This window comes from Bos indicus x Bos taurus, chromosome 10 (assembly GCF_003369695.1).
Source record: "Bos indicus x Bos taurus breed Angus x Brahman F1 hybrid chromosome 10, Bos_hybrid_MaternalHap_v2.0, whole genome shotgun sequence".
Lineage (NCBI taxonomy): Eukaryota > Metazoa > Chordata > Mammalia > Artiodactyla > Bovidae > Bos > Bos indicus x Bos taurus.
The window spans coordinates 102,962,773-102,976,689 of NC_040085.1; the positions used below are offsets into that span (position 1 = coordinate 102,962,773).

The 13,917-nt window shown below is 44.9% G+C and overlaps 1 protein-coding gene across 1 annotated transcript; it reads left to right on the forward strand.

Moving 5' to 3' along the window:
* The first annotated feature begins 7,288 nt into the window (after positions 1 to 7,288).
* Positions 7,289 to 13,646, forward strand: LOC113899278 (beta-2-microglobulin). The gene is made up of 4 exons (XM_027552743.1): positions 7,289 to 7,418; positions 11,197 to 11,472; positions 11,998 to 12,025; positions 12,991 to 13,646. Exons 1-3 carry the CDS (start codon positions 7,352 to 7,354, stop codon positions 12,009 to 12,011), a joined length of 357 nt encoding a protein of 118 aa, XP_027408544.1. The 5' UTR covers positions 7,289 to 7,351; the 3' UTR covers positions 12,012 to 12,025; positions 12,991 to 13,646.
* The last annotated feature ends 271 nt before the right edge of the window (positions 13,647 to 13,917 follow it).

The following is a 13,917-nucleotide window of genomic DNA, read 5'->3' on the forward strand; positions in this document are numbered from 1 at the left end:
CCTCTTGATGAAAGTGAAAGAGGAGAGTGAAAAAGTTGGCTTAAAGTTCAACATTAAGAAAACTAAGACCATGGCATTTGGTCCCCTCACTTCATGGCAAATAGAAGGGGAAACAGTGGAAACTGGCTGACTTTATTTTTCTGGGCTCCAAAATCACTGCAGATGGTGATTACAGCCATGAAATTAAAAGACGCTTACTCCTTGGAAGGAAAGTTATGATCAACCTAGACAGCATATTAAAAAGCAGAGACATTACTTTGTCAACAAAGGTCTGCCTAGCAAGGCTATGTTTTTTCCAGTAGTCAAGTATGGATGTGAGAGTTGGACTATAAAGAAAGCTGAGTGCCGAAGATGTGATGCTTTTGAATGGTGGTGTTGGAGAAGACCCTTGAGAGTCTCTTGGACTGCAATGAGATCCAACCAGTCCAGCTTAAAAGAGGTCAGTCCTCAGTGTTCATTGGAAGGACTGATGCTGAAGCTGAAACTCCAATACTCTGGCCACCTGATGCGAAGAGCTGATTCATTTGAAAAGACTCCGATGCTGGGAAAGATTGAGGGCAGGAGGAGAAGGGGACGACAGAGGATGAGATGGTTGGATGGCATCACCAACTCAATGGACATGGGTTTGGGTGGACTCTGGGGGTTGGTGATTGCTGGGAGCCGGCATATTGCATATTGAGTGCATATTGCATATTGAGTGCAGCACTTTCCACAGCATCATCTTTCAGGATCTGGAATAGCTCAACTAGAATTCTATCACTCCATGGCAAAGGTCATGAGGAAGGAGGCTCGGCATATGCAAAGGCGGGATCAAGCCTCAGGATTCCCCCTGGAAATTCTCGAGCATCTACCCCCAAACCAGAGTCTGCCTACTTTCTGCTTTGTGGTTTCACCTACACCTCTGACTTTACGGGGGTCTGTCCCCCACTACCTCTCTCTGAAAAAAGAGTTAGCTTACAGCTCCAGTTAATAATTTCTGGGTGTGACAGTGTTTCAACCTACAAACTCCTTTGGAAATCCTCTAGCCTGCCTGAATAGGTTTTTCTGGCCACATGTGATTGTTCAGAGCCTCCCAACTGTGAGAGGCAGGAGATGTTCTAAACTGTCTAAACACAGATTCCTTTGAGTAGTTAAAAGATTGATTAGAAATTGTATTGGTGAAGGGTTTTTCACTTATTGGGCCAATGTTTGCTGCTAAGTCTCCATACTCCTTACCTACTGTGTCCTTGGCAGTGTATTGATTGATATAATGGATGTATAGAAATGTAAGTAGTAGCCTCAATGTTTGTAACCTTGGACCCTTGAGTTAATTCTTTCCTTGATTGAGCCCACCTCACCTTTGCCCTATAGGAATGCAGCTTTGTCCAATGCTTTTTTGGAGGCTGGTGCCTGACTTTGGAATAATCACCTTTAGAGAAAAGTAAGTTTCTTAAAATGTTAACAGGCCTCCTGGCCAGAAGATGATGTAAATCACCTGAACTTTTGCATATGATAAGTTTGAAAGCCTGGCTTCGATTAGAACCAGGAACTGCTGTCCTTGCATGACTCCACCTCTTCCCCCATTATCCTCTATGCATAACTTAAGGTATAAAAACTACTTTGGAAAATAAAGTGCAGGCCTTGTTCACCGAAACTTGGTCTCCCCATGTCGCTCTCTCTCTCAAATTCTGGCTGAGTCTCCATCTGGAGCGCGGAACCCGCCATGCTTGCTAATTATGCCTGGGCTTCTAAGATCCGACCGGGGAGGCCTCAGTGTCTCCTCTCCTTCGGGAGAACAGAAGGACGCCTGCGGCCTACGTAAGTGGTGCAAACTTCTTGTCTTGAAGTTTTATTGGTCTCCCGCGTAAACCAAGCTACTCAGCCTCTTTTCTCCACTGAATTTTCCTATCCTCATTCTATTACTCTTTATATCTTTGATAAATATCTAAATAAATAGGTCACCTATGCTGTCTTTCCTTCGAATACCCTGGATCAGCTGGGGCTGGACCCCGGCAGGTGATGTACAGGGAGGCCTGGCGTGCTGTGGTTCATGGAGTCATAAAGAGTCGGACATGACTGAGCGACTGAACTCTCCTGAATAAATTAGTTATTGTGCTGATTTCAACTCTGGGTTGGTATCTCCCGGTTGGTAACTTGGGGTCTTCTTATGCTTTATTTTTCCTTACAGTATTTACATTTGCCACAAAGCTTGCACTCAACTGATATTGCCTGCATTTAATAGAATTTAACATAAATGATTGAGGATTACCATCCCCCAAACAGACCTAATCAGGATGAATTTGTAAGAAGGCAGCCATCTTCAAACTCAGCAAGTAAAAACGTTTAATGATAATTCTCTCTGCATTGCAGAATCCCTGGGGTTTTAATTTTCTTCTTTATAGTTTTTAGATTGTTCCAATTTTCTATCATATGTGTATAATACTTTTTATCTATGGCAGAAAAAAATAAATGTGGGTTTAAAACAATACCCCAAACTACTACACATTGTGTTAATAGTTCCTGCTTCTCTGCATCATTCGTATGCTTTTAATTCTTGCCCTGAGCCAAGCCACCCAGTGAAACATTTCCTGTGAACCTTCTCAGAAGTGGTTTTCAAGTGGATATATGAAGCCTTTCAAATCACATGGGCTAGCACTTGAATCATAGCTCAGAGTGAACATGGACCAGCGTCTTAATTCTCTGAAACTGTCTCTTCATCTGTAAAAGGAAGACCTACCTTCTGGATTGTCATGTAGTTGGATCAGCAGCCTCCCAAACTTTAATGTGTTGACGAATCACCTGGGGGGTTGTTAAAATGCAGGCTCTGACTTAGCAGGTCTAGGATGGCCCCAAGGGTCTGCATTTCTAAGAGCTCCTAGAAGCGGAGCTGAGGTTGTGCTGCATGAACCACACTCTGATGAGTGACACAACATCTGCCAGAGCCCGGGCACGGAAGTCCTAGCTGTGCTCGTTCCTCTCCTTCCAGGGCGCCTGGGTTTTCTGGCTGCTTGATGAGCCTGCCTCAGAGAAGTGCTGACTGAGATCTCTTAAGGTGAACCCAACTCACCTGAGCTTCAACCTATTCCTATTTTCTCCCCACTTCAATATCCTTACTTTGTTTTTTTCTGTTCAAGGACTTCATTCTTCTTTGGCCTAACAAAGATACTGGCACCTATGCTTTTAGGTTATGATTTTTAATTAATTACTTTATTTTTGGCTCTGCTGGGTCTTAGCTGCTGCGTGCAGGCTCTCTCTAGTTGAGTGAGCAGGGTCACGCTGCGGTTCTGAGGCGTGGGCTTCTCGTTGCGGTGACTTCTCCTGTTGTGGAGCATGGTCTCTAGGGCATGCCCGCTTCAGTAGTTGTGACCCAAAGCTTGCGCAATCTTCCCGGGCCAGGGATTGAACCTGTGTCCCCTGCGTTGGCAGGCGGATTCTTAAAACGCTGGACCACCAGGCAAGTCCAGATTATTTTTAAAAGGTTATTGAGGTATAATTGATATATGATAAATTGCACTTAGAGTATATGATTTAATAAGTTCTACAGTATGTATACACTTGAGAAACCATCATCATACTCAAGATAATGACATATCCATCACCTGCCCTAAGTGTTCTTAAGCTCCTTGATGCACCCTCCGACCCCTGGATACCAACCATCTGCTTCTGTTACATAGACTAGTCTGCCTTTCCTAGAATTCTAAATACAATGAATCATGCACATTTACTCTTTTACTATCTGACTGTTTATCTTTCAGCCTAATTATTTCGACCCTATGGATCATAGCTCGCCAGGCTCCTCTGTCCATGGGATTCTCCAGGCAAGAATACTGGAGTGGGTTGCCATTCCCTTCTCCAGGGGACCTTCCTGACCCAGTGATCAAACCCGAGTCTCTTATGTCTCCTGCACTGGCAGGCGTGTTCTCTACCACTAATGAAACCTGGGAAGCCTCATTTATTATCTCACTTTTTTCTTTCAGCCTAATTATTTCATCCATGATATTGTGTGTACCAGTAACTCATGCCTTATTTATTGCTGATAGTGTTTCACCGTATGGATAGCTGCCATAATTTGTTTATCCATTTGCCTGTTGATGGAACTTTGGCTTTTTTCCAATTTCTGATTGTTACCAATATAGCTGCTTTTAGTAGTTTTGTACAAGTCCTTGTATCGACATACACTTTCATTTTCTCTTGGGTAAGCACCTAGAGTGGAGTGGTTGGGTCATATGGCCAGTGTATGATTAAGTTTACAAAACTTAATCTATTTTCCAAAATAGATGTACCATTTTACATTATCAACAGAAGAGTATGAAGTTCCATTTCTTCCACATTCTGGACAATATTTACTGTGAATAAACACAGTAAAAATTTTTTAGGAAAGTCATTAGGGCCAAAAAAACCATTTCCATCATTCATCCTACTCATGGGAGATAACACTATTGAGAGAGTCATTTCCTAGGCAGGGTGATAAGAAGTCTAAGGGGTCTGGAATTCTCAAGGAGGAAGAAAGGACAAACTTTTCCTTCTCTACATTCCTTAGGATTATATAACAATAAGGTATCCTGCCTGAGGACAGTCTCTGGATTAAACCTTCTGCCTAATTCTGTTATCTTAAAATGTAAATTATGGGAGTAGTCTGGTGAGGTCTTTACAACCTCCAGACATTCTTTGGATTCATTGGAGAGTACATAACTTCATTGCTAAACTAGCAAGCGGGTACTCTTTCTGCCCCCTTCTGATGCCTATGTCAGAAGCTTTCTCTATCTCCTTTATACTTTAATAAAACTTTATTACACAAAAGCTGTGAGCCATCAAGCCTTGTCTCTGGCCCTGGATTGAATTCTTCTCCTCCGGGGGCCAAGAATCCCGGTGTCTTCCCGTGATTCAACAACAATCTTTCACTATCGAAAGGCCATCTTCGTAGATTTCCAGAAGTTTGCTCTCATAAGAGAATATAAAAAATTGAAAAAAGCACTTTTCTCTGTCTTCACTGCTTTTTAAAAAAGTGTTTTTAAAATAAATTTTCTTAGGGAATAGATCAGATTCTATCTTGTAAGAATTTTAAGTATTACAGTATTTGTCTGTGATGTGGTAACAAAGACTATAGAAGTTTCCACTAGCTCTCCTTCTTCCTGTACCCCCAGGGCAGTAGAAAATAATTCAACACTAACATTACAGGCCTTCAGTGCAGTTCAGTTGCTCAGTCCTGTCCGACTCTTTGCCCCCATGGACTCCAGCACACCAGGACTCCCTGTCCAACTCCCAGAGTTTACTCAAACTCATGCCCATTGAGTCGGTGATACCATCCAACCATCTCATCCTCTGTCGTCACCTTCTCCTCCCACCTTCAATCTTTCCCAGCATCAGGGTCTTTTCAAATGAGTCAGTTCTTTGCATCTGGTGGCCAAGGTATTGGAGTTTCAGCTTCAGCATCAGTTCTTCCAATGAATATTCAGGACTGATTTCCTTTAGGATGGACTGGTTGGATCTCTTTGCTGTCCAAGGGACTCTCAAGAGTCTTCTCCAACACCACAGTTCAAAAGCATCAATTCTTTGGCGCTCAGCTTTCTTTATAGTCCAACTTTCACATCCATACATGACTATTGGAAAGACCATAGCTTTGACTAGACGGACCTTTGTTGGCAAAGTAATGTCTGCTTTCTAATATTCTGTCTAGATTGGTCATAACTTTACAGGCCTTAAGAGCCTTAAATGAGTTAACAACAAACAAACAAAAGGGAGGGGAAGGAGTGTCATTCCTCATGACATTATATCTGACAATTATTCTTTTATTTCAAGAGAGCTATAGAGAGAGCTGGTAGAAAAAGTAGGTAAAGAGCATCAATAATCGTAGTAGACTCTTAGGATCACAGAACACCCAGTATGTGCTCCCTGGGGCTCTCTCTGTGCACATTCCCCTTCATTAGGTCTGTGGAGAGTAACCTGCTTTCTTCAGTGTAGACACAAGCCCACAACAGGGATTACTGAAAGGTCTGAAACTAGGGGAAAGGAATCCAGATGACATTTCTTGGGCTCTCTGGGGAAGCACCACCCAACTCCCTTCAGCTGCACACCAGGGTGATTTCCAAGACCTCTGTCACTCTCCGCCCCCAGGTTCACTTCCTCTTCCCGGTATTCCACTCCAGAAATGATCCTTGGACTCAGCCACCAGGTAACGTCAGCCCCTTTTTATGCTATCTACGGAGAGTGGGTTTTCTTAACGAGTCTTTGTAACACTGACACCCTCTTAGAATCTACAGGTCTAACTTCTTTGTGTGAGCCCACAGAAGATGCAACCCAAATTCATACTAAAATTGTCCAGTCCTCTATCTTCCAAGTGTCTCAAGCGCAAATGACATTAGCATCAGGCCAGTCTGTAACCTCAGCCTTTGTTTTCCTATCCCTGAAAATGTAACGGGGTAATTCCTACATCCTAGGGTTTATTCACGTATTCCCTCATATGTTCAGCCGTCCCTTCCTTCGTGAGTTTCACCAGCCACTCATCTGTACACTCATTCATTCAGTTCATCAAGTACCTAGTCCGTGCCAACCACCATTCTAGTGTGCTAATTCGCAGGGAGTAACGTCCCTCGAGGCGGTAGATACTCTGATGCTCTAAGCAGTTACTGCTTTTATACGAGTTTTTACCCTCAGTGGTCATTTCTCCACAAACCATCAATTACTTAAATTACAACGGCAAGACACGGACCAGAGTTTCTTGGCACAGACGTTCCGAAAGGCCTTTCCTTTTTGGAACATATTCAGGAAGCAAGAAAGTCCTCCTTCATGCCAGATGGTTCTCTGAGCTGGCTCCATGAGGCCTCGAGGTTCCTGGAAACGTTTCCTGCCCAGAGAATCCAGAAGACTTGCAACGTATTTCTGGGCTGGAATTGCGAACCGAGTTCTGATTCTGCCCAGTACCGTTCAGTCTCTGTCCTTACCCTTAACAGTTCTAGGCTTCAGTTTTCCCAACTGAAAACCAGGTGCTAGGCTCCTAACTGGCTGTGGCATGCATGGTAAGCAAGTCCCTTAGCCTTTCCGGTGCTGTTCCGAAAAGCGAGGGTTCGTCCACACTGAAGTTCTAGGGTGAGCGGTGTGCGCCGCAAGCTTGGGCGCGCACCCCAGATAAGAGGGCGCTGAAGTACAGGCAGCGAATGCACCGAGCCCAACCCTGCCTTCCTAAGCATCGTGAGACTTACTAGAAAATGAAACTGAACACGGGGAAGCCTGTTTCTAACCTGCCCGGGCCTAGTTCGCTCGGAGACTTGTGACGGCCCGGCGGGCAGGCTTCCGATTGGCTGCCTGAGTGCGGACTATAAAGGCGAGCGCCGAACCCAGCCGCTCACTCCGCCACCGCGCAGCTGCTGCAAGGATGGCTCGCTTCGTGGCCTTGGTCCTTCTCGGGCTGCTGTCGCTGTCTGGACTGGACGCCATCCAGCGTGAGTGTCCTCTCCTCTCTCCCCTCTTCCGCCAGCCCGTCCTGTCCCGATCACACCCACTTGGCACCCTGGGCACTAACTCTGTCCACCCCGGTCCCGCTCCCAAGTTTTCCTTCCCAGCTCGGTGGAGGAGCACCCGGCTTCGTCTCGGGCGGTGGAAGCGGCGGGGAGTGGGGAGCGGGTGCGACCCCAGGTCGCCAGCTTCCCCGGGATGTGGGGAGGGAGCCCCTGGCTCGCCCGGACGGTACCGCGTGGGTCGGGACGGAGTTCCTGGGTGCGGATGTGGTTCAGGGCGGGCGAGGTGGGGGAGGGATTCTCTTCCGCTGGTTCGCGGGGCTCTGGCTGCCCCCGCGCATCTCTGGAGTGGGGGGCGGGCTGGCGGGTCCCAGAGGGCAGGGTTGCGGGCTGCGAACGGGTGGAGACAACGCGTGGGCTTTGGGGGAGTCGCCGCCAGCGTATGTCGGCCAGCTGGCATCCTGAGGGCCTGGAGCTTCCAGCAGGAGCCGGGCAGGTTCACCTGCCCCTCTGTACTTTTCCCCAAATAAGGGACCAAACCAGAATGAGGAATTTTCTGGCGACTTTCGTGGAATGCCTTGATTCTCGTCGTTAATTCTCTTGTTCTCCTTACACTTCGCTTTTAATAATAATCATAGAGGTCCCCGTTGACAGCTGTCTGTCCCGCACTCTGTGCCGCGTCATTTAATTGTGAAAGGGGTCTGCGATGTAAATACGGTGCCTATCATCAGTTCAGTTAAGTTCAGTCACTCAGTTCGTGTCCCACTTTTTGCGATCACATGAACCGCAGCACGCCAGGCCTCCCTGTCCATCACCAACTCACCAACTCCCGGAGTCTACGCTAACCCTAACCCTTGAGTCTGTGATGCCATCAAAGCATCTCATCCTCTGTCGTCCCCTTCTCCTCTCGCGCTCTATCTTTCCCAGCAGCATGGTCTTTTCAAATGAGTCAGCTCTTCCCATCAGGTGGCCAAAGTATTGGAGTTTAGCTTCAACATCAGTCCTACCAATGAACACCCAGGACTGATCTCCTTTAGAATGGACTGGTTGGATGTCCTTGCAGTCCAAGGGACTCTAAAGGGCCTTCTCCAACACTACAAGTCAAAACCATCAATTCTTTGGCGCTCAGCTTTCTTTATGGTCCAACTCTCACATCCATACATGACTACTGAAAAAACCATGGCCTTGACTTAGACGGACCTTTGTTGACAAAGTAATGTCTCTGCTTTTTAATATGCTGTCTACGTTGGTCATAAAGGAAGGAAAGTAGGACCAGCCTGGAGAGCCTATCATCAGGATGTCACAAATGAGGAAATGGAGGCTGAAAAGTTGAAATAAGTTAACCCCGCAGGGGATCAGTGGCAGACAGTAGAACCTGACCAGAGCCTTGGCCGCGTGGTGCGCCCCTAGGGTAGTCACAGGTGCTTTTTTCACAATCTTCTGGGGTGAGATTCTAGGGAGCAAGCTGGGTGGGTATGGGCTGTGGCCTTTGTTCACAAAGGGCTTCCTCCTTTGGCTCCTTGCCTGGTTCTTTCCAATATGAAGTGTGTCTCTACTTTCAGTTTTGAGTAAGTGAAGGTTTATCAGTCAGAAAGGTTGTAAAACTAGGGCTGAATAATCAACACACTTACCCAGGTTGTCAGGGACACTGTGTTTAGACACCTAAGTACACTGAAGCTCGGATTTCTCTTTCATGTGAAAATGGAATTTAAAATTTATTTGCCAAAAAAACACATGATCTCTGTATTATCACTATTACTGCTATTTTGTTGTGGCTATAGAATTCTTTCAAAAAATAACAAGCAGACACTAAAAAGTATGTTCATTAGAAAATTTCCAAGAGAATATATGCTTGGAAAATACACGGGGGATTTCTAGAAGACATACAAAAAACATGTAAGTGTGATTCGCTTTGCGGGGGGTGGGGGGTGGTGGTGTCTATTTTCAGCTCTTTCCCTGTGTAGGTTTTATTTCAGTCTGGGTGTAAATTAAGTTTTCAGTTAAACTACAGAAGCTAAAATAACTCTCCCCAAAATGCAGAAGCAGTAAGTGGCTGAAGCCAGATTCAAACCCAGACCTGTTGGATATACCTCCTACTTTTGGAAATTACTATTGTGATGCCCTTGCAAACGCGCCCCCTGCACAAACCTGCCTAGCTCCCTCTAAGGGAGGATTCCAGGTGGGATGAACCTGTGCTCTCAATACTGTAGTATGTATTATGGTCTAGTTATTAGATCCGCCTGCAATGCGGGAGACCTGGGTTCGATCCCTGGGTTGGAAAGATCCCCTGGAAAAGAGAAAGGCTACCCACTCCAGTATTCTGGCCTGGAGAATTCCATGGACTCTATAATCCATGGGGTTGCAAGGAGTCGGACATGACTGAGCAACTTAACTGTTACTTATTAGAAGCTCATATGTAAAGAGGTTCTGATTTATCTTCACTTTGAACGATGGGAAAATACCAGGGGTTCATAGTATTTCCAGTCCAGCTCTTAGTGGGACTAGGGATCTTTTCTTTGATGATTGGATGATTCTACAGAGATATATCCAGTCACAGTGGCCTGGACTCCTCCTTCTCTGTACCTCCTGGACATAGAGGATGAACTGACCTTTGTAATCATGTCCCCTGAGTGTATTTGTATTTGGATTATATACATATATTTATATCAGTCTGTAAATTTAGTAGCATTAACAGTTCACTTAGAAAAATATATATAGCTTATAATATTTTCTTCCACATTCTCATGGAGGGTCTAAACATGCATCTCATTTTGGAATCCACCTGTCCTGTAGCAATATGTAATATTCTCAACCTGGCAGAGTATGGAAGTCAGTTGACCATGCTCATTAAAAATGCAGATTCCACTGTCACATGCATGACTCCACTTGGTCCTAATGGAGAGTATGATGTTTCCCGTTTGCCACAGTCCTCACTCTTCCCTGTTGTTCTTACCCAGCCCAACCCACTCGTCTGAGGTGTTTTCCAGCCCCTGTAGGTGCTTCACTTTTGTTTCTTTGTTGTCTGGCTCCTGAAATCAGGTGCACATTCAGATAGAGATTTGTCATATACACTCTAGACATGATGAACAGGTTGTGTTCTGTAGAAATATACTTTGGGTTGACTCTGTTAGGAACCTGAGCAAGCAGGTAACAGTAGTTACACCTGCCATTTACCAAGCAGCTGCACTGTGCAGGGCTCTGTGCTAGGCACCTATTGAGAAGTCTGGTGGGTGTGCATCTAGACAAGAGACCAGGAAGAAAGAAGTCAATGTGAGGCAAATAGTTGACGGGGCTGAAACAGGGTATAATCAGGGAGTGTTTTGATGTGGCCACTCTGGAGGGTGTGTGACGTGAGAAATGAAGCTCGATCAGTAGACTGGGGCCAAATCATGTAGACTCTTGAGTGATATAGATTCTGTGTGCTGAGGAGCCATGAAGCCTTCTTGAGAGCCTCCACACACAATTCTTAAAAGATACAGCACAATGTCCATTGACAGAAAAAGATGTTACTAGAAATCTGCTAGAAAAAGCCTGGAAGACATGTGCAGGGGAATTATGTTGGAAAGATACTAAGTCGTGGTGTATCCCACAAACTGGAGGTGGCCTTTTGCAAAAATGGAAGGTCATTTGGCCCGAGGGAAAGTGGAATTGGGAGAAATGGGGGATCCAACATAAACATTTGGTGCCTGATGTAGCTTTAGACCAAGGTAGCCCCAAGTGGAATACTCTGCAATTTCATCTGTCTTTCCCTGCCGCTCCTCAGGTCCTCCAAAGATTCAAGTGTACTCAAGACACCCACCAGAAGATGGAAAGCCAAATTACCTGAACTGCTATGTGTATGGGTTCCATCCACCCCAGATTGAAATCGATTTGCTGAAGAATGGGGAGAAGATTAAATCGGAGCAGTCAGACCTGTCTTTCAGCAAGGACTGGTCTTTCTACCTGCTGTCCCACGCTGAGTTCACTCCCAACAGCAAGGATCAGTACAGCTGCCGAGTGAAACACGTTACTTTGGAACAACCCCGGATAGTTAAGTGGGGTAAGTTTTCAAGTTCTTTGGTTAACCACTGACAGTTGTATCTGAGCACAGCTGCGGCATATAGCTGCTTTGATATAAAAACGTCTGCATACTGGGATTATCAGGGAATGTTATTAAACCTCTGCGTAGTGGCACCCTCTGAGAGAGCTGGGCACAGTGTGGTCGCTGAGAACACTGGCTTCCCTGCAGTGAGAGCGGGGAGCAGTAGCACGTGCACAGGCACTCCCAAGGCTTCTTCCCTGTGGCCTCCTTGGCTCTCCTGACAGCCTCGGGCACACCCAGGACCAAGGAGGGTCTCCGGAAGGCACGGGCCTTGTGTGCAAGCCCTGCTATGGTAGGGCCCTCCAACCCTGGCATCCTCCAGTTCTCTGGATGGCTTGGGATCTCAGGCTGGTAGGAAAGGTCTAGGTTTTTCTTCACAGGCTCTTCTGCCATCTTTGTTTATAACAATTTTAGACTTCTGTAGTACGCAGTATTTCTGAAGTCAAACTTAACTGTTTCCTTTCTCCGTTTTCTTTTCCATAGATCGAGACCTGTAAGCAGCACCATCGAGGTGGGTTTTTAACCTTATTGTAATATCAGTATCCTGGGGACCATTACAGACAGCTCTAATATGATAAGCCTCACAGTCTGGAAGACATTAATCAGGGTAACAATTCAGTAGGCAGAGAAGAATCCCATGGGGTCGCATTCCCTGCCCCTGGGAGCAGGGGAGATGAGGAAGGCTGTAGTCCTGGGTGTGGCTTTCCCAGCATCACTAACCCTCTAAAGGGAGGACAGAGGAGCTGCAGGTGTGGGGTTACAGGCAGAGGCAGCTGTTACCCACAGCACCTGCAAGTGTTTGCTCTCCTGCCATTTCCATGTTGGGCATCTCTGGGCCTTCAAAGGTGAACTGTCCCTCCCTTTGCGTGGCAGCTCTTTGCTAGATAGCCTGAAGAGAAGAGTGACATGGTTCTGCAGAGACACCATTCCTAAGTGTCTGGGCACTGTAGTTGGGTCTTGAAGCTCCCAGTCCAATAGAGGAGAGAGGTGGAAACAAGATTGTTGTAACTCAATGTAAAGACACTGTAACAGATGTATTGCAGCTCTAGCACCTAACTCTAGCAGCATGAAACAGGGAGGGATTGGACTTCTCTGCCACTTCAGGTGGAGGCCAGAGGCAGATAATCCAGCTTTTCTGGGAAATTTTATTACTCAGTGTATCTTGGCATGGAAAACCTATTCAAATTTCCTATTGCACTGTAGGACAGGGAGGTTAATTTGCAAGAGCATCAGAGAGTTTGGTTGACCTGCCTAGCGTCACACAGTTACTAAATGTTAGAGCTCGGATCTGAACTCTAATACCAGCACTCTCTTGTCTAAGGTTGTAGGAGAACCAATGGGATAAACTAAATGGTTTGCAAAATCACCTGCAGTTTTATCAACAGAGATTTATACAGTGAAAGTTAGATAAGTTTGGTGGTGCTGTGATCTAAAATAAATGTATTTATTATTATTCCTTTTCTCTTTTTTTTTCAGATTTGAACATTCTTCATTTGGTATAATATCTGGAAAATTCTGTTTCCCTGCTCTTTAATACTGATATGCTTTTATGCTTTATGCACATAATCAGAAGTCATATTCATGTTACCACAAATACCTTCTTTATAATTTTACCTTGGGTGCTACATGTCCATGTTTGACCTTCCTAGGCAGGTGTCTGCAGTGGAGGTGCTGGCATCTTAGAGGTGGGGAAGACAATTTCAGATTTAACATCAACATCTGGGTGTCTTCTGCATACAAAACTGGGTAATAAGATACTTATGCACGTTAAAGTAAGCCTCCAATTTTGTAACTTTGGTTACAATTTTGGGAAAATTTTGGAAAGATAATTTTTAGAGTTATGGAAATTTGTTAATTTTTAGAATTATGGAGATTGTAGATGAAGCATCTTGCCATATAAAATTTATGTTATCTCCTATATCTGTTAGAAACTTGGTTGTGCCTGGTTTCACTATATATGTTGTTTCACTAAAACAATGGTAAAACATTGTGTGCAGCTTCTCAAAGGAAGAACAGCTGACTTCTCAATGTCAGTGGGATCCAGAACATAGCATAGAAGGTCATCATGAATGTGATGAAACAACTTCCTACCTAAAATTCTCTATTCAATAAAAATCTTTTAAAAAAAATGACTGCATGATAAACATTATTAGATAACTAAGATTGCTGCACCTGTCAGATCCTCACTAAGCATCTAAATGATACATTTGAGGCAGAGGGAAGGCCTAGTGAGAGAAAAGGGAGAGTAATAGAAATGTATCAATTTTGTAATCTAAATATAAAATAGTAATGGTTGGTAAAGTGGTTAGAAAAATAAAACACAATAACCTAAGTGTAGAAAGAGTAAACAATGTTAAAGTATTTGATGGACTTTTTACCCTGAAGGGTAAAGTTACAGACTTT